The 26,277-nt window shown below is 41.2% G+C and overlaps 2 protein-coding genes and 1 pseudogene across 4 annotated transcripts; 2 read left to right on the top strand and 1 right to left on the bottom strand.

The window, feature by feature from the left end:
• Window positions 1–479: 479 nt before the first annotated feature.
• lrp13 (low-density lipoprotein receptor related-protein 13) lies at window positions 480–8,121 on the bottom strand. Its single transcript, XM_052066942.1, has 21 exons — window positions 7,949–8,121; window positions 7,643–7,789; window positions 7,181–7,393; window positions 6,883–7,077; window positions 6,070–6,285; window positions 5,775–6,001; window positions 5,560–5,692; window positions 4,837–5,027; window positions 4,514–4,700; window positions 3,932–4,144; window positions 3,694–3,868; window positions 3,399–3,600; window positions 3,107–3,271; window positions 2,745–2,942; window positions 2,078–2,627; window positions 1,836–1,955; window positions 1,636–1,743; window positions 1,330–1,563; window positions 874–1,231; window positions 627–735; window positions 480–547 (listed from the first exon to the last, which is right to left on the bottom strand). The coding sequence occupies exons 1-21, from the start codon at window positions 8,007–8,009 to the stop codon at window positions 527–529; spliced, it is 4,023 nt and encodes a 1,340-aa protein (XP_051922902.1). The 5' UTR covers window positions 8,010–8,121; the 3' UTR covers window positions 480–526.
• A 428-nt stretch (window positions 8,122–8,549) lies between these two features.
• On the top strand, window positions 8,550–21,755 carry LOC127601602 (mothers against decapentaplegic homolog 2). 3 transcript variants are annotated; one of them, XM_052067014.1, is made up of 11 exons: window positions 8,550–8,744; window positions 9,605–9,969; window positions 15,107–15,196; window positions 15,385–15,578; window positions 17,013–17,147; window positions 17,288–17,362; window positions 17,903–17,956; window positions 18,055–18,267; window positions 18,415–18,552; window positions 19,342–19,486; window positions 19,826–21,755. In XM_052067014.1, exons 2-11 carry the CDS (start codon window positions 9,734–9,736, stop codon window positions 19,947–19,949), a joined length of 1,404 nt encoding a protein of 467 aa, XP_051922974.1. In that variant the 5' UTR covers window positions 8,550–8,744; window positions 9,605–9,733; the 3' UTR covers window positions 19,950–21,755. The 3 variants fall into 3 exon arrangements, with proteins under 3 accessions (XP_051922974.1, XP_051922975.1, XP_051922976.1); XM_052067015.1 differs by lacking the exon at window positions 8,550–8,744 and adding an exon at window positions 8,823–8,987; XM_052067016.1 differs by lacking the exon at window positions 8,550–8,744 and adding an exon at window positions 9,011–9,226.
• On the top strand, window positions 21,340–25,966 carry LOC127602114 (H-2 class I histocompatibility antigen, alpha chain-like; annotated as a pseudogene).
• Window positions 25,967–26,277: the final 311 nt, after the last annotated feature.

Raw genomic sequence — 26,277 nt, forward strand, 5'->3', positions numbered from 1 at the left:
TGTTAAATCAGCTTGGCTTTGTTGCAAAAGAGTGGGGGACTGGCCTGCTTGCAGTCTAGATATGCCCCCTACTGAAAATGTGCAGGGCATTGTGAAAAGTTTAAACACACACCTCTGAAGTTTAAAAAAAACTAAGAATAGGGGCTGATAAAAAAAAAAAAAAAAACCTACAAAGCTTCAACAATTTGGTTCCTCAGTTCCAAACGTTGAAAGAAAAGGATTTAACAGTGGTAAACATGACCCTGTTCCAGCTTATTTTTCTTTTTTTACATGTTGCAGCTATGAAATTCCGAGTCAATGATTTGCTAAAAACAGTTTTAGTTTGAACATTAAATGTATTGTCTGTGTATTCAATTAAATATAGGTTGAAGATGATTTGCAAATCATTGTATTCTGATAAACATCCAACTTGATTGGACTTGGTTTTGTACATTACATGTGCGGTCTTGAGTGACAGTCGAACCAAGTAAAACAGACAATTACAGCAAAACATGGAAGATTTATTTAAAATACTTCGTGCACCACATTAGTCTACAGACGCAGGTTCCTGGTGGGAGGGAGAGTGGGAGGTAAGTCATACTAGAAGCCAAGACATTGGTTTACTTTTTATGGGGGGGGGGGGATACCTCTTCTTTTTCATGGTCTACTAATGAAGTGTCTGCAGGAGGAGTCACTGTAGTTTTGCTGTCTAGATCTTTCATAGAAGTTTCCTTCGCCGCTTCTGGATTTGCCCTCCTGCAAGAGAGAAATAAACAGAAAATGTTTCAAAGACATAATTACCTGCTTATGTGTTCACATGATATGGTCAGTGTTAAAGCATGAGCAATCCAGTTACATTTAGGAGTGTTTAGATGTTTAAAATAATAAAAACACCTCAAGCGGGCACCCTTCTTCAATTTGATCATGACAGCAATCACAGCCAGGATCACCACTGCACAGAGGCCAGCTGCTCCACAAAAAATTGGAACTGGCAGGGATTTGTCCTGACATGAATCACCACTGTAGCCCATTGTACACACACAAGTTGTTTCTCTCCCGATCTCAACACAGCGTCCGTTTCCGCTGCAGCGTGTCCGGCTACACATTTGAGCATTCAAATTTAAAGGTTGCTTGCTGCCATTTGTGGTAGCGCTAAAACCAGAGACTGGATGAGTTGCTGGGACAGTCGGGGAGGTGGGAGATTGGGTGAGTGCGGGTACCTTGACTCCAGACCTGTGTTTTACATTGACACCTGCGGGGACAGATTTAACACACCACCATTGCATTATCATGCAATGTCAACAATTTGGTTTTATTTATAAGACAAAAATGATTAAAAAGAATACTCACAGTTCTCATCTGAATGATCAGAGCAGTCTATATGTCCATCACAGAACTTCTCATCAGGCTGGCAGGAAATTTGATCCAGACATGACCGACTGCCGGCTGGGCAGCGCTGCTCTGGGGTACAGTGAGTAGCATTCACAGTGATGTGGTCATGGGCGCACTTGCATGTTCGGCCATTTGGGGTGGCCAAGCAGAGGTGCTGGCAGTTACCATTCTTTAATTGACACTGGTTAGAGCCTGTCACATGGAGGACAACTTTAGAGTCCAGTCTACTCACAATTCAACTAAATAGTTGTACGTTTTACCTACCAGTCTCACTCGATTTGCTAACTGCCTTCATGCCAATTACTTCTGTGCCAACCTCAAACCACAACTTGTTCTGCTGCTGGTCATCGGTGTACCAGAGCCTGGTCTTATCTATGAGAGGAAAATTGAAATCTGTGGTAAACGGTTAAACATTGTTTGCTTTGAGATACTGGTGAAAATTTGGAAGTGGGCATTGTCATTACCACTGACAGTCATCCAGACAAGCGTGTCTTCACTGAGCGCTACTGCAGCCAAGCCTTCAGCTACCTTTAATTCTTTGTATCCAGAGCCATCTAGTTGAACAGATCCAATCACATCTAGACCTACAAAAGTAGTAGAGATTAGGTTTTTGATTATAGGCCTGTTATAGTCTATATCTTCAAATGGCAAACAGAACAGCATCTCTGCAACAAACTACCCACACCTTATTAGAGTCAATTCTTACTAGTGTCAGCCCAGAGAATAGTTTCGCCGTTAGTTGAGAAGACCAGAGACTTTGGTTGGATACCGTTCCTCCACACTACTCTTCTATCAGCACCATCCATGTTGGCACATTCTACCGTAGCTCCCGGGCTTGTGTCCTGCAGACCCTTATTAGTGAAACATACACGGCCCGTCGGAGGGTGGAGCGCAATGGATTCCACCCCACCAATACCATCCTTTATCAAAATGGTCGTAAATACACCACTGTTGGAGGTGACATGTAAGCGGGGTTGCTTGGTGCTGCTCCAGTAGATATTGAAGGTTACCCAGTCCAAGGCCATAGCTGTGATTGTGTCACCAAGGAGCTTAAGAATTTGGCCTTCAGAGACCAAATTCAAGTCTTTAAGTTTGAAGGAGCTGAAGGATGTTGTCCCATCATCAGCCAAAAGGAGGGTGTGGTCATGTGGGCTGTAGTCGATGATTGCCGCTTCATTGACACTTGGTAGCTGCATAGCTGTATGTTCAGGCCATCCCTTCAGCTCATCTGAAGTGTGTCGGACCTGCAAGTAAATCTACAGAACACAAAATGTCCACACGTTCGTCTGATAAATTGCACCATTATCAATGTTGCAAAACCTTTCATGGTGTCCGGTATGTGGGAGCGAGGAACAAATGCAAAACACACAGACCTTGGTGACGGTGGAGGGAGATAAAATCAACAGGAAGGCTGTATCAACCAAGTTGGTGCAAGTCAGACCATCGTCAGCAAGTATCAGATCAGAGGGACACTTGCATACAGCCTTTAGCCCAGGAGCCAAGACACACAAGTGGGAACAGCCCATCTTACAAGGGTTATCTCTGCGTTGCTGTAATATGTGGTGGATAATCTGTTGATCAGGAATTTGGGGATAAGGAAGGAAAAAAATGTCCGTGATCGAATACTCACTAATGTTGAGTCACTTTTAAGTTGACAATCTCAAAATGATCACAACATGTACAGTGTGACAATTAAGGTGATGGGAGACTTTTTAAACCATCCCGTCTAACGTACCTTTACACCAAAAGGCTGTTTTAGTCTCTTCAAGAGAACACGAACATTTTTTCCAGTAATTTTATGGGCAACCTGCACCACTCTTCTCTTGGCATCAGACCAGTAGAGCATGTCATTGAACACCGACAGGGAGAAAGGATTGGCAGTCTCTTTCATCTGTAGTATCTGAAACGTAAAAATATACACGGCAAATTTTGGTGGGGCATTCACCAAGGAGAATTTCACATATTCGAGCACTACGTGATTAGTGCTTTTTAAAGCAAACCTGGAATGTTTTACCACAACATTTTACCTGAATGTCATCGCCATCAAGCGTTGCAGACCCGATCGCTTTTAGCCTCTCATCCGTCCAGTAGACTCGGTCACGAAGAGTGTCTACTGCCACACCACCTGGCCAACCTAAACTGGAGTTAACCACTGCCCGCCTCTCGGAACCATCCATTCCAGCCCTTTCAATCTTGACCGTGTTTCCAATTTCAGTCCAGAACATCAGCCTGGTATAAATGTGTTGGTAGAGGGCAGAAATACTAAATCTTAAATACGAAAATTAAGGGCTTCTGGCTTCTCACAGTGAAATAATTAAATACCCCTTTTCTGGTAACAGTGCAAGGGACCGAGGCTGATCCAGGTCTTCATCCAAGATAACACTGTATGGTGAACCACCAGCAGACAGTTTCATGGCAATAATTTGACTGTTCACACCATCAATCCAGTACAGATTTCTCCCAAGCCAGTCCACAGCCAAAGAATCAGCTCGCACACCTGTGAAAACAGGGGGCAGCGCTTTGAAGAGCTCCTAATCTCACCAAATTTGAACTACTGTACCTCCAATTAGAGTTCCTGTGGTCTTTTTCTCCAGAGAGGACCATCTGATGCTGTCGGTGTCGAGACTAACCCAAAACACCATCCTTTTATGCCAGTCATAGTCGAGAGATAAGACTGCCTTCTTGGCAGAGGAAGACAATAGATCCATGTTGCCACTGCGCAACCCAAACACCAGGAGATCAGTTTGGACCGAGGACAACAGTAGGGGTTCACCTGTGGACAATACATATTTTAGCGAAGAAACAAAAAGGAGGACATCAGCAAAATCTCAGTGTGTAGATATTTGTTGTGCACTAGGGGAACAAATGATGGTTTGTATATTGATAAGCATGAACTAATTTTCTGGTTTGCGTGGTATAATAAGCTAGCAGGATCCCAAAGCCTACCCAATTTAAGGCAACATGTGGCCTGCACTGACAATTTTAAGCCTAAAATTAACATTACATAGAGCACATGTTTTAACTATAGCAAGAAGCTGTGAGAAATGTGCAAGCTACAGAGAAAGGACAAGACATATTTGGAGATAGAATACTCACCCCATGCACATTTCTTCACAAAAACTATGTAACGTCTGAGTTTTACCCTTTATTTTGCAATTGTGTCCATCAGCCTCCATTATGTAGCCTGTGTAACAGTCACACTTGTAGGAGCCCAGGGTGTTTACACACAGTTGACTGCACACAGCCGAGTGGTGGTCTTCACACTCATCAACATCGGCACAGGTCATTCCATCTTCAAGTAGTCTGTAGCCTACTGCACAGTGGCAACCCTGTACAGAATATATGTATTTTTTTAAGTACCGTACGTTTACTCTGAAAATTATTCTTTAAGAAAATGTTTAAAAATGTAATCTAAATGTCTGGGCAGGCCTTGCTTCAAGCAGCCCACCTTTTAGTGTTCCTTACCGGACCCTGTGGTGTGCTGAAACATCCCTGGGAGCAGCGCCTGATATCGGCTTCCGCACAGTTTGTCTGGCAACTACCATCCTCATCTGAACCATCTGCACAATTTCTAATTCCATTGCACACAAGGGAGGGATCCACGCACTCCAGACTGCCACATTGGAACTGGTGAAGAAGACATGCAACCAACCCACCTAGTATGCACAAAAAGATATTTAAAGTGTTGGTGAAGTACTAGCCCTTTATTGTGCAGACTACCAATTTTCTACATTGCTAACAAAACTTGAACAAAAATAAATATTTGTGGTTAAGAAAAAAAAAACCTACATATTTGCCATTGTAAGATTATGTGCACATCAAGTCTCTCTCTCTCTCTCTCATCTATATATATCTATACACACACACACGTGTATGTTGAGTTTACAAGTTAGTCACACACAATTCTGTGCATAGTGCATTTTGTTTTCCAATAAATTCCTGTACATGACAAACCTACAAGAGGACTAACATGATATGAGTACCAGTAATATACAGCGAACAAGAGGGAGGACTCGATTTTCAGTTTATACATGTTGCCACTTCAATTGAACATGTAAACTGCGCTTAACTGACATCCATTGATGATGTGTTCCTTTCTTTCCATTTTATTTATACAAATATGTTCAATTAAAAGAAAAATAGTACAGAGATTAAAACTCTTTGCCACAGTCAAATTAAGTTACTCACACTCCGTTTCATCACTTCCATCATGGCAGTCTTTTGTGCCATCACACCTCCAGGTTACAGGGATACACGCAGTCTTGGATTTACATGGCCACTGATAATCACCACAGCTCAGTGGAGCCAAATCAGGACATTCCTACAATAGAAGCTCATTTAGAATTTGATCGAAACCAGCAAACCAATAGTCTATATTCATCACCACAAAATGTACACTCGACCTTTTCATCTGTGCCATCTTTGCAGTCCTGTTCTCCATCACAGAGCCACTCCTCAACCAGGCACTCCTTGCTCTGAGGGCAACGTTGCTTTGTTTTGCAGACTGGTGCTCTGATGCATCCTTCTTCATCCGAATGATCCCAACAGTCTGGGTGGCCATCACAATGCATTGTAGCTGACACGCACTGACCACTGGTGCACCTAAACTCACTGGCACTGCAGTCCTTAACTAGAAAAAGAAATAATGCATCTCACACAATTCCAGCTGAATAAAATGGTGCGTTTTCATACACATACCACAGTCAGTCTCATCAGTGCCGTCCAAACAGTCACTTTCCCCATCACAAAGGAAAGTTTCAGGAAGGCAGCGGCTCTCGCCATCACAGAGATGAGAGCAGCCCTCGGTGTATTTGGTACATTTCTGTTCGTCAGAGCGGTCCTGACACTGAGGCACACCATCACACACTTGATTCTTTTCTATGCACTTTTTACCATGGGCACACTGGAACTGGTCTGCAAACGATAAAGAGTCAATCAGAACTCAGAGCCTGCGGTTCGAACTCGAATCACATTATTACAGCTTTCCTTAATCACTAACAAGCGCGCGCACACGCACACACAGCGCTGTGGAGGAAGTGTGTCAAAGGAAGATGTCGACGAGTTCACTCACAAATTAAATACAGCATCTCCAAAAGTCACTATACACACAAACATTTGGCAATCAGCATTTAACAGTTGGCCTTGTCCATGGTTTAGCAACCAATGTTGGAGTAGCACTGCAAAATTTACACCTACAAGACGTTTCTTTCTCAGACTCGACCGCCCGTTTGAGAAGCTTTATCAGCCACTCTACTCCAATGTGTTGTGCAGTCAACACAAGTTTCTCAAACCGGGATCGTCACAGCGGCAGGCTTGCCACTACTACTGATGAAAACACCAAAAATGCAGCCATTCAGATACAATCTGGTACAGTCTATTCAGAGGGTTGCGCTGGACCTTGACACTATCAATTCAGTGGATTCTTCAGAGATTGATAAAAACTTCACTCATATTTGACCTCAGTAGTTCAAAGGCCTACCGCAGAAGACTATATAAAAGAAACTGCATTACCCTGTTCACAAGTAGATGAGCATTCCTCTTCATCTGAGCCATCATTGCAGTCATTTTCTCCATCACAGATATGGTCGAAAAGGACACAATCTCTGTTGTCTTTGCAGGGTTTGGAACCCAAGTGGCATTTGATAGGTTTCGACACAAACTGGACTGGAAGAGGGGTGGGTGAAGTGGTCCCTCTATTCACACCCTCTAATTAGTGACATGGATAAACATTTGGTTTCAGTATGTATACTAGTCACAGTTGAACATGTAACACGGAAACGATACCAGACATTGTTTGGTTAAACCTTACCGCAATTTTCCTCATCTGTTCCATCTAAGCAGTCTCTTTCTGTATCACATAGCAAGGTTGCGGGTAAGCAGCGATTGTTATTGTCACAGAGGTGAACACATCCCTCTGGTTTTGAACAATGCACTTCATCTGACCGGTCCTGACAGTGAAGTATACCATCACACACTTCATCCTTATCGATGCACTTCTTCCCATGGGCACACTGAAATTGATCTTAAATTGGACACAGAAAACACCCCAATATTGTACTCATTTTAATCCAATTTGTCAGTTTATGTGGAGTTTTGTCTGCTGCTTGAGAAGCAGCACAAAACTACCACAAACCAGATAACCACAAACTGACTAGCTTCGTGCTAACGACCGAAATATTTCAAGACAAATCGGTTCATATTTTTTATCTAGCAAGGGAACCAGCTAAAGAGAAAAAATGGCAAGATATGGTTAAAAAAAACAGGGAAGTACCATCATTACAAGCTCGTTCACAATCCTCTTCATCAGATTTATCGGAACAATCAGGCTCCCCATCGCATACATGGCGAAAGAGCACACACTCCAAACCATCCTTGCATTGCACGGAACCTCGGTTGCACTTTACAGTACTGCTTTCAGCTGAAACAATCAACAAAGGGACAGTTAAAAATGTACAAACCGTCTGACTTCAAATGTACATGCAACGACCACACAATGCATTCAGAAATTTTGAAAACTTAAAGTTAATGTAAAAGAAAACTTATGGATAGGCATAAAATAATCCTAAACACAACTCACCTCCCTGTAGCGGGGCTGTGAAGTGCAATAACCCTACAAAAAGACATAAATATACGGCCATCACAACATAAAAAAAACAAGTGGGCCAAACAGCGCTGCAAACAAGACAAATGCGTTTTATGTATAATCGTTCAGGTGTTTTCAAGACATCCTAATTGACCACGTGGTGATAGGCGGAGCTAATGGGCCGTTTATAATTTTACCTTATTGTGGAAAAATCTGAACATCGACGACATGCGTTCAAGTGTGAGACACTTGATCAACATTTACATTAACCTCCTGTCAATATCAAGCTAAATAGCCTCTCTGATATGGTATTGTCTTTAATTAGCAGAAACTGCTAAATAATTAGTCTTGTTGCAGTGACCATTGTTCTTAAATCTTGGATTCCAATGCACCCAAACGAAGCATTTTAAGCGTCTTTTTTCTGTAAAACCATTCAAAACACATTATTACCTTTGAAGAGGGAAAAAAGGTATTCTTGCAATCGTCCAATCACGTTTTTTAACCCATTCTAAACACATTACACTATTGAGGGAGGGGGAACGTCATCTTGCAATGTCCAATCACGTAGCCAGAGTGTTTAAGGGTTCTTGTGTACCAATCAACATGTCTGTTGTCTTCTTCCGGTCTACCTAACATGGCTAACTCGCTCCAGTAGCACTGGTAGCAACTTCGGAAAATCCGTAAAATTCAGAAGCGTTATTACATTTCCCAGGCATTTTATTCCATTGAGTTGTTTATTGTAACGTTTGGCGTTTTACTACTACTGCGGGACGCTGGAGTTTCACACTCGGTGAGTACTGCAACGGAACGCTTGAGTTGTTATGTCGACTTTGAAGGATGCTGTTGTGTGTGTGTGTGTGTGGGGGGGGGGGGGGTTCCCGCTAGCCAGCGGGATCAAGCCCAGTTTGCAATAGTTTGTTCTTCATGCTAAGTCATTTGGGAACCCTTTCTGTATTTTCACGTCAAAAAGACGTGTTGACTGGCGTTAATTCAAACGTTGTTGTTCTACCGAGAGGGCGACATTTTATATAAGGTGCGTTTCGACTAAAATTGGTTAACAACCAGACTTTAGCTACAACAAGTGAAAATCTGGACTGTTGCGCATAATTTTTTATGGATGACAACAAAAGGATGTTTGATCACAAGCTGGCAGCTAGCCTACAGTCATGCTAACATTAGCTCACCTAGCCAGATGCCAGCCGCCACACAAAATGGTTCACTAACGGCTTTGCTAAATCTACCGTTATTCGTCGTTTCCCCCGTGAACTTAAGGTATTTACCGAGTACAGTATTTAACATTTTACAGTTGGTACTAGCGTTGAACTTAATGTTGTGCTTGAAGTCATGCAGCCCCCCACCACCACAATGTCGTCCGCCGTCGGCCTATAGTTGGTGTTAGCGCTGGAGGTGGTCGCTGTCACAAATTGAACTCGTTGTAAACGTCTTATTTGTAAGCGCTCACCTACAATCTTCATGATCATAAAGCGTTCAAGTGAGTCGGAATCGTGACCGAGTTACGTTCCGTGAGCTAACTTTGTAGTTTTTCAAACTTAAAGCGTGAACTATGTAGTTATCGACAAACCTTCTATGTGTTTATAAATATTTACTATACTAATAGTGTACATGTTTGTGTGTCCGCTATCCTGATAGGTCTGGCTTCATCTCGTGACGTCTTGTTCTTAGAGGGGACTCCATCGAGCAGAGGGGCCTAAAGTGTAGCAATAGGTCCCTCGTCTTGTTTACTGAGTCCTCTCGAAACTCCTGTGTTGTCCAGCCAAGATGTCCTCCATCTTGCCATTTACTCCCCCTGTGGTGAAGAGGCTTTTGGGCTGGAAGAAGTCGACCAATGGGCCAGGTGGAGTGGGTGGGGGAGAACAGAATGGCCAGGAGGAGAAATGGTGTGAGAAAGCTGTAAAGAGTTTAGTGAAGAAGCTCAAGAAGACTGGGCAGCTGGATGAGCTGGAGAAAGCTATCACCACACAGAACTGCAACACCAAGTGTGTCACTATCCCCAGGTACAACGTCAAACTTGTGATTTGCTCCCATCATTAATGCATATGTACACATAATGGGAATTGTGAAACACTTTTGTTTAGAGATGTATCCTTGTATCAATTTGCAACCTTGATGATCATACTCAAGTTCTGTGGGAACACTAATAGACTGGCAAAGACTATTTCAGATGTTTGGATGTCTCGAGATTAACACTTTAGTTATCCCCTGAGAATTTTTCTGGACCTTTGTAGAAATACGGAGGCTACCATTTTGCGAATGAATTTGTCCTTACTACAAACAACCACAGAATACAGTATTAAATCAAAGCACTTAATGCAGTAAAATCGAGAGATTGACAAACACAATAGAAAACCTAATGGAATGTCTAACCATTGAAATACACAATTAAAAGGCATCAAATATCATCATAAGTTGCATCTATAGGACACCAGGAACATGTAATGACACATTCAATAAAAAACTAACAGATATGCTCAGTTACTACAACGATAAGAAAACACGAATAATATGTGGTGACTTTAACATTGACTTGTTAAACCCAAATAGACACAAAAAAACAACTGACTTCATAAATACTATGTACAGCAACAGCTTTTTCCCAGTAATCCTGAAACCTAGCAGAATAACAGTTGACACGGCCACATTAATAGATAACATATTTATAAATAAGATTGATCATAAAATGGAAAGTGGACTTCTCATTAATGACATAAGTGACCACCTACCTGTTTTTGCCGTTTTTCATAATTATTTCGATAGAAAAGCTAAATCAACAACTCGTATAACAGAAATAAGACTAAGAACCCAACGTTCCATCGATGCCTTTAAGCAAGACCTAGAAAAACAAAACTGGACCGAGGTCTGCTCAAACGAAGACCCAAATACAGCGTTTGAAGTATTTCAGTCTACCATAATCTCCTTATATGATAAACATTTTCCATTAACTAAAGTCTCCAAAAAGTATAAAGACTCAAGTAAGCCATGGATAACGAAAGGCATAGAAAACGCATGTAAAAAGAAAAACAATTTATATAAATTGTTTTTAAAATTCAGAACTGAAGAAGCAGAAAAAAAATATAAGACCTATAAAAATAAACTAGTAAATATTATAAGAACCAGTAAAAGAGATCATTATCATGCACTATTAGAGCATAATAAAGGTAACACACAAGAAATATGGAAAATACTTAACCAAGTAATCAGAAATAGTCCTTAAAAAATGGATTATCCAGAGTATTTTATCAAAGGCAAAAATACTATTTTGGAAAAAACTGCAGAAATAGCAACTGAATTTAATGAGTATTTTGTCAACATCGGCAGTAACCTAGCAAAACTAATTCCTGATCCAACAAACCTGTTTGAAATAGATAGATACGTAGAAAAAAACTCCTCCACGATGTTCCTTACTGCAGTAAAACAAGAAGAAGTATCAAATATTATAAAAACTTAAAATAAAAAGTCAACTGATTGCTTTAATATTGATCTGACAATAATCAAGCAGATTATAGAATATGTAGTGCGACCTTTCACGCACATATGCAACCTGTCATTCAAAGCTGGTATCTTTCCATCAAAAATGAAAATTGCTAAAGTTATTCCAATCTATAAAAGTGGAGAAAAACATCTGTTTACAAATTATAGACGAATATCACTACTACCACAATTTTCAAAAATATTAGAAAAACTATTTTCTCGCAGACTTGATAGTTTCATACAAAAGCATGCGCTGTTAAGTGAGAATCAATATGGCTTCAGGGAAAAACGGACTACCTCAATGGCAGTTATGGAGTTTGTGGAAGCAATAGCCACTAATATAGACAACAAAGAATTTACTGTTGGGGTTTTCCTAGATCTAAAAAAAGCTTTTGACACAATAGATCACAGTATATTATTGAAAAAACTAGAAAGATATGGCATTAGAGGTGTAGCTTATAAATGGATAAAAAGTTATTTAGAAAACAGACATCAGTACGTGCAACTCAACAATAAAAAAACGAATCAACTGAAAATCACTCACGGAGTTCCTCAGGGGTCAGTGTTTGTTCCAAAACTATTCATCTTATATATAAATGATATCTGCAAGGTCTCAAAACTATTTAAATGTGTCCTATTTGCTGATGATACAACTTTCTACTGTTCCGGAATAAATCTGAAACAGCTCCTGACAACCGTAGAAAATGAATTAAACAAATTAAAAAACTGGTTCGACAGAAATAAATTGTCACTTAACCTGAAAAAATCGAAGTCAATTGTTTTTGGCACAAGACCAATCAAACACCAAGCTAAAATTATGGTAAACTCAATTGAAATAGAAAGAGCGTATGATGCCAAGTTTCTCGGATTAGTAATAGACTCAAAACTATGTTGGAAACCACATATCGATAACGTAAAAAGAAAAATAGCCAAGACCGTAGGGATCCTCTACAAAACCAAGGAAGTGCTAAATAAGAGATCTTTGTACACATTATACCCTTCATTATTATTGCCATACATGACCTACTGTGTGGAAATATGGGGAAATGCCTGCAAAACAAACACACTCCCTATTCTCAAACTACAAAAAAAGCAATTCGAATTATTAATGGATCAAAATATACGGAAACCACAAATCCACTATTTATCAAATTAAATACGATGAAATTTTATGACCTGGTTGACTTTAAAATCGCCCAATTAATGTACAAAGCACACAATAACCTGCTCTGCCAAAACATTCAGAAGTTTTTTGAAATTCGAGAAAGCAACTATGAATTAAGAGGTACCAACTTATTCAAAAAACTCAAAACAAGAACAAACATCAAGCAAAGAAGTGTATCTAGCAAAGGTGTTAATCTGTGGAATAATCTCGAAACGGACCTAAAAATGAGTAAATCGCTTGCTGATTTCAAAAACAAATTCAAAAAAATAGTACAAACAACCTACATTAATCAGAGTTAAAATGATAAATTCTAAACATTAAATATAATGATAAATCAGAACTAAGTTGATAAATAGAGAAAGGTATTGAAATATCCATTATGAATACAAGAGAAAATTGACACAAGAGTGCCAGGGTGAGGATGTATATAATCCCGATACAAACCAAAAGTTGTGAAAATATCACGGTTAAGGGTAAAGTATGAGCCTTAATGGAGACCTCTTCTTACTTTTTATTTTCTGATTGATATAAAAATGATTTAGTAGATATAAACACATAACGGGGTAGGACTAGATAAGTTTTTTTACTTCATCCTACTCCCTTGAACATAATAACTGTGTTGAATGAAGACTGATTTCTTTCTTTTTACTTTTTTATCTACCTTATTTTCTGTCAAATTATTACTGTATATGTTTTATGTTCAATAAACAAACAAACAAACAAACAAAACAAATAATTGTCGCTAGTCATAGATATGACGGTAATATGCGCTGAAAAATGCGCCACCAGAAACTGAATCTGAATCGCTAAGCGCATTGATAAACTGAATCTGAATTGCACAATTTTAATTCCTTGCCGAAAATTCCATTTTGTGTATTGTTTTTGCATTCAATTTTACAAATACAAATTGAAATGTTATACAAATTAAAATCATTTGCCCACAGATTTAGTTAGCTTGACTTTGTTTTAAGAGGAAAAATTCTAATTTTCAATGTGCAAATTCAATTCCCGTGACAAACATCCTGGCACTTGAAGATGAGCAATCAGATGTCCCGTTTGTCCAATCAGCATCCTCATTTTGGATATGTGACACTCGCGCTCCGTAAAAAAAAGTCTCCTAACTGGTTTTAGAGCACCTTTCTCTCACCTTTGTGGTACAAGCCATTGGGTCAGGGAAGGATGAAAAGGTGCTGCTTTTCAAATTTAGGAAATGACAGTATATATTTAGCAATTTATCAAAATTAGGCCCTGTAGTCAGTCGGTCTGTCTTGATTTCAATTTGTTTTTCTTTCTCAAATAACTCATAGCAGAATTGAACCTAAAGTCTTAGCCATATGCTGACCCCTAGGGGTAGTAACCATGCACAGCAGTGGGGGCTCATCCCAAGTCTCTTAATTCAACACGGGACACCAAAAATAAATAGCTCGTCCTAGGATTCTTATGTTACATATTTAGCTGGGTGCCTGTTCTATGTGGGGCAATTTTTGATACCAGAATGCCTTGTTTACACTGACATAGAGCATTCGCCAAATCATCCACATTTAAAAATTATTATTTCAGTGCTGAATTTCTGAGGTAGACCATGATTCACCCACAATGGCATTTCAGGACTGTAAATATGGGACGGTTCCGCCAAAAAGGAAACACAGCCTAATACTTATGCACATTGAATTATAAAAAGCTTTAAGTCTGATGCGTTTTGCCTTAAATGCATTTTATAGGTGGTGTAAGAAGTCTCATTGGCAAGCCTGCAATCTACTGTTTATTCGCACTCTGCTCGACATGCGTACCACCACCTGCACTCCCCATTCCAGTACATAACTTGATTCGAAAACAAGCTACAAGTAGTTTGAATCAAGCTATACCGTCGCAGACCAGCTATAGAGTGCCATCCTCTTTTTAAGTGCCTGAACGATGATGTCACTGCACATTTACGTCAAAACGGAACATGTGCATACCGGGTGCAGCCTGCCCATTACGATTGAACCGTAATGTTTGCATGACTTTGGATTGGTTTGGGGAAAGGAATATTTCAACCCTCTGAATGCAAATGAAATTGAGTTACTATTTGGCCGATATATTCTGACTGAGTTGTTTTTATGGAACATTTTCTTTCGTTTTGTGCATTTGGTTTTATTCCATTTTATTCTAATCAGATCACATGGCTCCACGTAAGTCTGGCTAAATAACCCAATATTATTGTTTAAAATGGGAGTGAAGGATATTGTATGCGTTTGCTGTGCCTGTGAGGAAGTTTTGATTCCTCACGTGCTATTATGTAATGTATTGTGTATCTGTAGCACATTGTACTTTTTGTTATATATGTACGATGGATTTGCTTTTACTTTTCTTTGTCTTAAGTTTTTATCAAGCGCCCAGATTAGCTTTGCAAATTACAAATTGTCCTCAATTACCGTACCTGGATAAATAAAGGTTAAATATATAGATTAATTAAAATTAATCACCTGTTTTTTGTCTTTTCTTCCCACCATGCACAGCAATTGCTCGGAAATATGGGGACTGAGTTCGCCAAATATGATAGAACAGTGGGATACTTCAGGCCTCTACAGCTATTCTGACCAAACAAGGTGAACATCAATGACTGACAGCGTGAACATCTTTGCCATGTGATAATTACTACAATAAGTGATAAACCGTGCAAACACATGAGTTTCATAATCATCGGCACACAATCTGATCTCTTATTAATTTCCCTAACTCTCTTGTCTCCATCTTGTGCCTTTTGTCATCCATCTGCATTTTGGCATCCGTTAAGATCCCTTGATGGCCGCTTGCAGGTGTCCCACAGGAAGGGGCTTCCCCATGTTATCTATTGCCGTTTATGGCGGTGGCCAGACCTTCACAGCCACCATGAACTGCGTGCTATCGAGGCCTGTGAGTATTCCTTTCACCTCAAGAAGGATGAGGTCTGCATCAACCCCTACCATTATCAGAGGGTCGAGACCCCAGGTAAGATGGCTTTCTGTAACTCATTTGTATCACTTATCGGCTGTGGGGGTAGATCTAGTTACATGACCATCTGGTGAAAGTGACAATTTGAATAATATGAAACACTAATTAACACTTTGCAGTACAAATGAATATATTCCTAACAGGGTGGAAATCTGTCACAGTCCATGTCTGAACAAACCACTTGTAATTGAAATGCTCAAATGAAACGGGGGGGGAAAAAAACAACTAAACATCCCTGTACTGGCAAACGCCATGTGCGACTTGCAAGTACTCCTTTGCTGTTGTCAATATGTTTTTGCTCCTGCAACACGTGCTGCTTGACAGTAAACCTTATATGACAAGAATGATGGAAACCACCATAGTTTGAGATTGCTATCCAAGCTGCCACTTTGTTTGTCACCATATGTTTGGATGTCTGCAGCATGTGATTGTACAAAACTTTGTGCAATTTCGGCTGGACTGCCTTTGAAGTATTGCCCCTGAAGTACAATTTCTTTGCAGATGAAATACACACATAGGAACACTTGTCACAAAATTCTTCATCACTTGATAACATTTTGTCTGTCAACGAGTCTGATGTCTTGTTTGTTTTTATTTGATATATAATCGCCAATAGTAGAGTGCTTCTCTTTGGCGACAAATGTCTATGCATTCACGGCGTCTCTGATAGGCTCAGCCGAGGAGTTAATTTATAAAATGTAAGTAAGAAAACCTTTATTAGTCTCGCAATGGAGAAAATCCCAATTCACAGCAGCAAAGTTATGAAAGGAAGAAGTAGAACAACAAAATATAGGAGCTGCTGCAAAGGCAGCCACTCTCGCGGCGCCATTTTGAAGTCAAAATAACAAAAATAACACAACACAACACATGGGACACAGACAGTCGTGCAATCTTCACTTTTCTGCATACACTTAGTTGTCTATTATTATTATTATTGTATGAAACACAATATTGTCAAGTAATGTGCACATAAGGTACTATTTTTAAAATTTGAGTTTCCAAGGCTATCAGCCTTGCAATATTGAAACTTCAGTATTCAAAATAAAGGTGTGCTTAAATCAGACTACCGGTACTTATATGTTCAAGCACAACACCTAAAGGCTGGATTTTTGAAGTGCTCCAGTGCAATATCCTTTTTTTGGCTCATCCACAGGCAGAAGAGGCATTGTGCGTGTTCTGTTTCTTTCCATCTATCCATTATCCAATGGCTGCAAAATTGTGTGAACCCCATATGTGACATGATGAACTATGGTTGTCTCCAATTAGGCGTAGTCAGCAGAACAATGCTTTTATGTGTGAGCCAAGTGTTGGTGTGGTTTTTTTTTCTTCCCTTTAGCAAGAGTGACATTTCTTTAAAATGAAAGCCAATAAAACTGAAGATGCTTCAAGCAGAGACTAACTGAACTTGAATGAACTTTGTTATTCCCACAGTTCTGCCTCCAGTTCTTGTGCCAAGACACTCTGAAATTCTGACGGAGCTGCCGCCTCTGGATGACTACACTCATTCTATACCTGAGAACACAAACTTTCCTGCAGGAATTGATCCTCCAAATAACTACATACCAGGTGAGGTCACTGTTATATCATTTGGCTTCTGTGAAATAAATCAAACAAATCAATTACTACAATAAGAGTTCCAGACTTGGTTCGAGTGTCTCTCAATACAATAATCTCAATTTCATTGCTCTGTTTCATTGATTGAACAGAAACACCTCCGCCTGGCTACATCAGTGAGGATGGGGAGGCCAGTGATCAACAGATGAATCAAAGCATGGATACAGGTACTACAGATTTGGGATTTAAGACACAGTTTGGCTTTGTCCCAAAATATTTGTTGTCATGAATGATTATCATCTATCAGAGATGGACAACTTCATTATTGTACCCATTCCACATGAAAAAACGGGTTGGCTCCCCTCAAAAACACCCACATGCACAAAAAAAAATCTGGCTGCCAAACCAAGATGTAGTGGCCCACTGTAGTAGAGGAAATATGTGTAGAATTCCCTTCCCATGTTAGTAAATTGAGAGTAAATCGGGTGTGGTGACATACAGGCCAACAGTTGCCCATCCCTGATCAATTTCACTTTATTTGGATACTAAATAGATCAACAATTTACAAGAAAAGTGCCCACAAAGAAAATTGTTAATTTTATTGTCCAAAGAAGACTTCCTTTAAGTCTTTTGTACGGCACTGTACGTAATTTTATTCTTTTTGAGTTGTCATTGACCCACCACACACACACATTTTTCATCACAAATATCACTGCTGTTCTACCGCTTCTGGTTACCAATCTTTGGATTTCATGTCCTTTTGCCAGGTTCTCCAGCAGAGATGTCTCCGAGCACTCTGTCACCTGTCAATCACAGCATGGGTAGAACAGCGATCAACCTTAATTGAGATTAGCAATGTGCATATGTCATCTGAATGAGCATTGTTCTGAGGAGGATTCGACTCTCTGTCTCTCTATAGACCTGCAACCGGTGACTTACTCAGAACCGGCCTTTTGGTGCTCAATAGCCTACTATGAGCTGAACCAACGTGTCGGGGAGACCTTCCACGCCTCACAGCCCTCGCTGACTGTGGACGGATTTACAGATCCTTCCAACTCTGAGCGATTCTGCTTGGGTCTGTTGTCTAATGTCAACAGAAATGCCACTGTGGAGATGACACGAAGGCATATAGGTAAGAAAGACAGAGATTCAGAGATGGGAATACATTTCTGTCTTGCAAAAAAAGAAAAATGTCACAGTGTTTGGGGAGAAAAGATTGCAATTTCATTTTAGCCTTTTGTAGTTTGTGAGAATTGTATTGTTGTTTTTGTATATACAGGAAGAGGCGTTAGACTCTACTACATTGGTGGGGAAGTGTTTGCAGAGTGTCTGAGTGACAGTGCCATCTTTGTCCAGAGTCCAAACTGCAATCAGCGGTATGGATGGCATCCAGCAACAGTGTGTAAAATTCCACCAGGTAATAGCTGGCTGTCCTATTGTCATTTCCGGGGTTTTAGCATGCGCTTTAGTTTCCACGTTCGTCAAAATGCAAGGCAGCAACATTTCAAGAAACTTTTAGTTTAATTCATAGTGGTCGATGGCTTGTATCTTTTTATATTTATATTTTATATTTAATATTTATATATACCGTATATATAATATATATAATATACACACACTTAGAGCTGTTGTAAAATAAAATCCATAGAAAATGTCACGCATATACATATACAGTATACAATATGAGAACACTCGCCAGGTGCTGCTGTAGGATTTAACTCACACCCGGACACTCACATACAGACTAACTAACCAACCAACCTGAATGAAGCTCCTGTTGTCACTCACAAGGCCACGGCCCTTAAAGGGACACATCCTACACAATAATACCCCCATTTCTGGATTATAAAATACATTTTTTCAAAATCAGATTTATTGGTTAGGTATGGAAAACACACAAGGAATTTACTTTCCCAGTTACAACCCAAGATTGAGGCGAGGCGGTATTTGACATAGGGTTATGGTTGGGAATTTGAAAATGAATCGCATAGTATAGACGTTTACCTGGTACCTAGGGGTTGTTTTATATATACATAATGGAAAATACATTTAGGACAGATTAGGTAACATTGAAGAATTTCTTGCAGTACATCTGCTGTCTACCGAAGCACTACTGGGTCTCACTGGTTGGAAATAACTCATTAAGTCGCATGTTAAACACCTGCTCATTAACCTTTCCTGTGTACCTCTTCTTTACCCCACTCAGGTTGTAATTTAAAAATCTTTAACAATCAGGAATTCGCAGCTTTGTTGGCCCAGTCCGTTAACCAGGGCTTTGAAGCGGTGTACCAACTCACTAGGATGTGCACCATCCGCATGAGCTTTGTCAAAGGCTGGGGAGCGGAGTACAGGTGATCATATCATTTGATGCACGAATGAATGTGAAGCTGTTGAAATGAGCGCGTTGACAGAATTGCAACTGCTTTTCTACAACCTGAGTTAAATCACCACCAAGGTCATTTCTCATCATTGCTAATCAGAACAGCTATTTCTTCCACACAGAAGGTGTGCCCGTACGGCGTTGCTCGTTTTAGCTCTCACAACTACTGTTCTCTTCTGCTTTCTCTCTTGATATCCCAAAACTCGTGTTCTCTTCTACTGTAGAATTTGAATGCAAGTCTCCACATGGCGAAGTTGTGTAGTTTGGATTCATTCTTGTTTTTTTATACACATCTTCTCCCCCCTCACAGAAGGCAGACAGTCACGAGCACCCCGTGCTGGATTGAGTTGCATCTGAATGGTCCTCTTCAGTGGCTGGACAAGGTGTTGACTCAGATGGGTTCACCTTCTGCACGCTGTTCGAGTATGTCCTAAACAACAATGGAACTCCACAGTCCTCAAAAGAAAACAAATGCAAAGAGCAAACCTAATATTGAGGCCCGTCATGGAAATCCCAGCAGAATAATTTGTGTTCATTGCATAGTATTTGTGACCTTTCACCACAGACCTCAATACATGTACGCACATACACACCCCTACAAACACACAGACTTGAGTAAAGAATTTGGCACTTTGTTAGTCATCTTTGTCATGCACCTTTTTAAACTGCTTCTCCCCAAATCATGTATTGATATTCGATCTATCTGAGGTACAAATGATGTGTAAAGTGTTCTTGTTCAGAAAGTAGGGAAAAAATACCAAAAATGTTGTAATATTTCTCAGTTGCTGGCTTATGTGCTGAAAGATCTTTGCTCTGGACCTTCTCAAGTATTGTTCTGAGCATATGTTTTCATTTCTCAAAGAAATATTGCCCGTGTTTTGTCTGAGTTCAGGTAGCTGAGTGAAGGTGGCCGTGGAGTGGAACTTTTTTTTAAAAATGTAATTAAATCAACTTCACTGTATGCTAGACTTGAATTTTCCCTCCCCGGTCCCTCCCCCCCCCCCTAAACTCATGTGTCGTTATAAGACATACTACTTAACTGACAAATAGGAATGTTGGTTTAAAAATCCAAAAACCCTAAACAAACTGAAATCTCAGTATGTTTGTTAATTTCTTGTCATTATATGGCAGTATTTGTGTCCCTGGTGAAGTTAATTTGCATCCCAACACGCGGCCTGTTTTACAAACGAGGCTTTGAGGGGTGCATTGAGCAGGGACCAGAGAGTATCAGCTATTCGCCAGAGCTTATTTTGTCTTTATGACACAGCACTCTCGGAGGAGAGGCATTGAATTGTCTCATCAAGATTAATTGAAGGTATCAATGAGTATTCATCATTGGTTTTAGCCTATATCCCAGTTGTTTTGCTACTTTTTGTATTCTCATGTATTTTTATATATAAATCTACTTAATGTTATCATTCACACTTTCTATTAAAGTAATGTTTAAAAAAAACAAAGATAGCTGTCAGCGAAACTGGCCTGGAGAGCTTGGAACATTCCTTTATGTGGCCCAAAATGTTCAGATGGAATTAATTTCCATTTGCGGCTCCTTGTCTCAGTGGTGGGGGGTATTTGCAATTAAGCAAATGCTCTTCCTTCATCTCTTCACAAAGACCATGATAGTAGCCTTTTTAAGCTTTGTCACCATAAACTGTCAGCTAGCTTTCAAAGTGTTCTCAAAACATGGGAGATCACTTTTCTTTCTTCCCAAAGAAAAGTGCTAATGTGCCGCTCAGTGGGCCCAGTGGTGTTCAGTGTACTGTATTTGTTCTGTCTATGAAATATAGTAATACAACACTTATTTGCGCTTCCCTTTTTGTCAGTATGTATGTCTCAGGTGCAAGTTTAACGTGTTCCACCTCCCCTCGATGTATATGTGTTCACTTTGAGGCACTAACGATTGTACTTGGAAGTGTACCTCGTGACGTTTGGACTTGGTGAAATTAACCATGTCTTATGAGGATCCAGTGTTACATCGTTTTATCTTTGGCCTACAACATATGAATGTGAAAACGTACCTTACAAAAACTGATGTGGACCCTACATACAAACGCATAATAGTAGTTCAGTATGTGTGTACAGTATTTAACAGTTATGTTTTTGCAGTCAATACATAGATGTTGCAATTTAACCAGTAGAGGGCGGTATTGGAGCAGTTTTTCCCCCTGACCACAAGCTTCTCAGGCGTGGGGCATATGCAGACTTAATAAAGCACTAAATAAAGATTTTTATTCTCATGACTCGTGTTTACGCGTAGTTCTATCTTAGGGTGTCTGATGGTAGAACAATGTTGGAAAACACTTTAACTAGGGTTTATTTTTTCATCGTGTAGGGGCCACTTGACCACCTGGATAGGATAAAGATGTGTCTCGACCAGTGGTTCTTCACCTGGGTTCGATCGAACCCTAGGGGTCTAGTGAATCAGTCTCAGGGTTTCGACGGTGCCTCTGCCATGGAGGTTAAGACACGCTCGACTCTGGGGCAGCCCCGGCGTAGCACCATAGCAAATCTTGCCGTGTGAAGTTCACACGGCAAATATTGGTACGATCGTTTACACTTTCAGAGGCTGTGGTGGGCCTATGTAGATGCCCACATAAGAACTGTGTACACAATTAGTATAATTATAAAGTATAGGTTTTTTTAAATTGTGGACAAAATCTTTGTGAACACCCCTTTTGACGAGCCCGTTTGGCCATCACTGGCTGGTTCATTTTGTCCACAATTTAAAAAGTATGCTTTATAATTATACTAATTGTGTTCAGAGTTTTTCTGGTTTTAATAAATGATACCTGTCAACTTTTCGGAGCGCCAACCTGTATAAACTACAGTACCAAAAAAATCCTTATAAAGAGCAAAAAATCCTTATAACATACCAAAGCATTTTATGTCAAAATAACGGCACAGAAAACCCCACGGAATCTTCAATGATATTTATTGTAAATCTGAATAATACAATGTCTGGTTAATGTCTAATCATCATTCTACTTAGTGGCATTACTGTGTTCAGAGTTGTATTCCGGAAATGAAAGCATTCGAGTAGACGAGCACCGTTCTGGGCAAGAGCAAACTGAACTACCTGTCGGGGCGGAACAAAAACCAGAAATTTTCAGAATCCGTATGAACTATGGCTAAACCGTATGAGTTGACAGGTATGATAAATGCGGGGTTTTATGTCTTGAATTTGTGTAACCAGGTGAACCTTACTTCGACGCTTGTAGTGAATGCTTCCTTGTTTAACAAATGTAGCGCTGTCACTTTAAGAGCCACACTAGATCAAAACACGCGGGAACATATGCAGCGTGTGAGAATCAGACCAGTAAGGGTGTAGTGATGGGAATTCCGGCTCCTTTTAGAGAGCCGGCTCTTTTGGCTCGGCTCCCTAAAAAGAGCCGGCTCTTTCGGCTCCCCAATGGCTCCTCAGTTTTTTTGTTGCTTAAATTAATTTAATACCAAAAATAACGTAATATTATGTGTAAAAATAAGTACTAATGCAAAAAATAGACATTATATCAAATATTTATCTTCTATATATATATTGCGCGTCGTCCCGCACGCGGTCTGTCCTTCCGTCTGTCCCTTTTCAAAACGTACCTACTTCACCGCGCCGCCACTGCGCCGCTCAGGCAGTGGCTCACTACGATCGCGCGGGCATCTTAGCGAAAAAATGTCTACCCACAAGCATTGCAATAAAATTGTTAGTTATTTAGTAGAGCTAAACATCTCTTTATTTTCGCGATAAGCAATGAAGATGAACAAAAAGTTGAACCAAGCAACAACACTTTTGTGGGCCGAAGGCCCACCTTACCAGCCTTCCGCAGGAACTAGCTGATGAGCCGCCCGGAGGGCGGCGAACCGGCTAGTTATTTATATGGCTTAATTTATATTCTTCTGAACAACATGGAGTGCTACAAAAATAAAAACAAAGCACAAAGACCCATCTCAAAACAAGGTCGTCAAAAAGTTCCAATCTCTGAATGTGTATATTTATAAGCTTTTAACTATTTACTGTAAAACAACATAAGTAAGCTTTGAATACCACACAACAAATTATAAATTAAAATTTGTAAAACAAAAAGAAAAAAAGCAGCATCCAGGTAAAGGTTTTAGCTTGTCTTTAGCGAAGATTGGCATGAGGAAAAACCAAGTGCCTCAGCTTTGAGGGGTTGATCCTCTTTCTCCTCTCTGTTAACATTTGCCCTGTTTTGGAGAAGATTCTCTGAGGGGACAGATGTTGCGACAACACACAGCCAACACAAAATCAAAATCATTTTACCCAGTTCCTCGTCAATCGTGTTCTGTTTTTCTGGTTTTATAGCTTTTTGCATAAAGTGGCTCATAGAGCTCTGTGTTGTACGTCTAGGCAGTTGTGACATTGCAGCAGCAGCAACAGTTGCAGACACACTAGCCGCCTTCATTAATAGCTGGTTCCCTCGCTTGTCTTTTCTCTTCAAATTGTACTGATGGGTGGACATTTCTGATGTGCCTGCGCAGGTTATTTGTGGAGCCTGATCTATGGGATAGTTTAACCTTGCACAGTCTACACGCTACCTTTGAACTATCAATTAAATTGAAATGAGTCCATATTTCACTGCGTTTCCTATCCATTTTCTCACCTTTCCACTTTCCACCGTGTTGTTTTTTTCACTAACTAGCTCTCTCGTCTCCTCGTTTGTCTTGTTCGCGTGCTGCTCAGTGAGCTCAGTGAGAGTGCCAGAGTACTCGGAGGTCGCGCATGTGGACGGCGTTCAGATTTTGCAGTTTGACAGCAAGAGCCGGAAAACGAAAGCCAATCTGGACTGGGTGAACAAAATCGCAGCAGAGGATCCAGACTTGTTAAAGCGAGAGAGGCACAACAGTATCATCAATGAGCAGGTGTTCAAAGTCAACATTGAAATCGCCAAGGAGCGCTTCAACCAAACTGGAGGTTCGTTTTCCGCTCGTACAACGTAGCGGATGTGCCCCGACTCATAAACACGAACGTCGCTGCTGGCTTCTCTCTGTTCATCGTGTGCGTGACACTTTCAGGCGTTCACATGATGCAGTGGATGTACGGCTGTGAATGGGATGACGAGACTGGTGAGGTGCATGGTTGGAATCAGTACAGCTATGACGGAGAAGACTTCATCTCATTTGAGTGGAAAACGATGAGATGGATTGCAGCCAATCCACAAGCTTTCATCACAAAGAACAAGTGGGAACGATTGGACGGCTACAAAGAATACATGAAGAGATATGTCACTGAGATTTGTCCCGCTGACTTGAAGACGCACGTGAGCATTGGGCGGGACTTCCTGATGAGAACAGGTGCGGTGGCCGCTCACACTCTCTCGTCCTCTCAGCCGTTCTCTTCATCTGTCCATCGTCCTCGCTTTCTTTCACCCTCTCGACATGCTCGCTGCCGGTTGTCTTCTCGCACCTTCTCGGCGCGCTTCCAAGTTGTCCTGGCTTGCCGTTTCCTTCGCCGTCTCCCGCTTTCCCTCCATCTTGATCCTGACGCGTTCCCTGAGCGTCATCCTCTTGCGCCTGCTCTCCCTACTTCCTCCTCTCACACGATTTCTCCTCCCACATTTCTCTTTGCTCAGTTCGTCTCGCACTTTCTCTCCATCTTTGCTTCTCCCACGTGTTCTCTCGTCGTCTTTGGCCCCCCCTAAGTCGTTCTCTCCCTCCTCGCCGCAGAGCTTCCGACGGTGTCTCTCCTCCAGAAGACGCCTTCCTCTCCGGTCACCTGCTTCGCGACGGGTGTCTACCCCCTCACATCGGATCTTTTCTGGAGGAAGGACGGCGAGCAGCTGCAAGAGGACGTGGAGATGGGCCAGAGCTCCCCAACCACGACGGAACCTTCCAGACCGCAGTCCACCTGAAAGTGGAGGCGGCGCCCGACGCGGAGGCCAAGTACGAATGTGTGTTCCGGCTGGCCGGCGTCGAGGAAGCCATCGTCGTGAAGTTGGACGACAAAAACATCCTGAGCAACGCGCGCGACGCAGTTGAGCCACTTGAATCCTTGCGTCACCTCGGACTGACTCTCGCGAACGGCGTCGTGACGAGCCCTTCGCGTGCTTCTCTTCATCTTCATGGCCCACATCTTTGTTGCCACGTGAAAAGAAGAAGAACGAGTCAAGATGGTGGTGGCCATCGCCGTCACGTTGGGGGTCCTGGCTGTGCTGGCGGCGGGGGTGGCAAAGGTCCTTGCCAAGTGTCGCCGGAACAGACAAGGTGAGGTACGCCAAGATCTGGTCTGTCGGGAAGATCCAAAGAGAACTTGCGCCACTTGTGGCAAAAAAGTCCGTCATCCTAAAACTTTCTTTCTCTTTCCTTCCAGCAATATACTCTGCAGCGTGTATGTAAAACATTTTCTGTTTCCTTTGAGCCACAATCAATGGGGCAGTTCCACAAAGGTCCGATTTAGGCCTTTGCCGCCAAAGCGTGAATCGGGAGTCGCTTGAAAAGGCAGAAAGAGACAATTTCTCACCCCATCCTCCTCAATAGACTCTCCTCCATTGGTGTCTCCCACACTCCCCTCAGTTGGTTCCACTCCTACCTCGCTGGCCGCACTCAGTTTGTCCAGCTCAAATCCTTCACCTCAAAGCCCTCCCCAGTCACCACAGGTGTACCACAGGGATCTGTCCTAGGTCCCCTTCTCTTCATCATCTAACTCCTGCCTCTTGGACATATCCTACGCAAATTTAATATCCACTTTCACTGCTTTGCTGATGAGACCCAGCTCTACCTCTCCTGCAAGCCAAACTCCATACTCCCACCCAC

Source organism: Hippocampus zosterae, chromosome 6, assembly GCF_025434085.1.
Source record: "Hippocampus zosterae strain Florida chromosome 6, ASM2543408v3, whole genome shotgun sequence".
NCBI classification, from domain to species: Eukaryota; Metazoa; Chordata; class Actinopteri; order Syngnathiformes; family Syngnathidae; genus Hippocampus; species Hippocampus zosterae.

Excerpts from the sequence above, each read along its gene's own strand:
- lrp13 (XM_052066942.1), bottom strand. The coding sequence starts at position 8,009 with ATGGCCGTATATTTATGTCTTTTTGTAGGGTTATTGCACTTCACAGCC. Across the intron at positions 4,701-4,836 it reads TCAGCACACCACAGGGTCCG|GGTTGCCACTGTGCAGTAGG; the intron begins GTAAGGAACACT and ends TATTCTGTACAG. Across the intron at positions 2,943-3,106 it reads AACAGCCTTTTGGTGTAAAG|ATTATCCACCACATATTACA; the intron begins GTACGTTAGACG and ends CCTGATCAACAG.
- LOC127601602 (XM_052067014.1), top strand. The coding sequence starts at position 9,734 with ATGTCCTCCATCTTGCCATTTACTCCCCCTGTGGTGAAGAGGCTTTTG. Across the intron at positions 15,579-17,012 it reads TCAGAGGGTCGAGACCCCAG|TTCTGCCTCCAGTTCTTGTG; the intron begins GTAAGATGGCTT and ends TTATTCCCACAG. Across the intron at positions 17,363-17,902 it reads GAATCAAAGCATGGATACAG|GTTCTCCAGCAGAGATGTCT; the intron begins GTACTACAGATT and ends TCCTTTTGCCAG.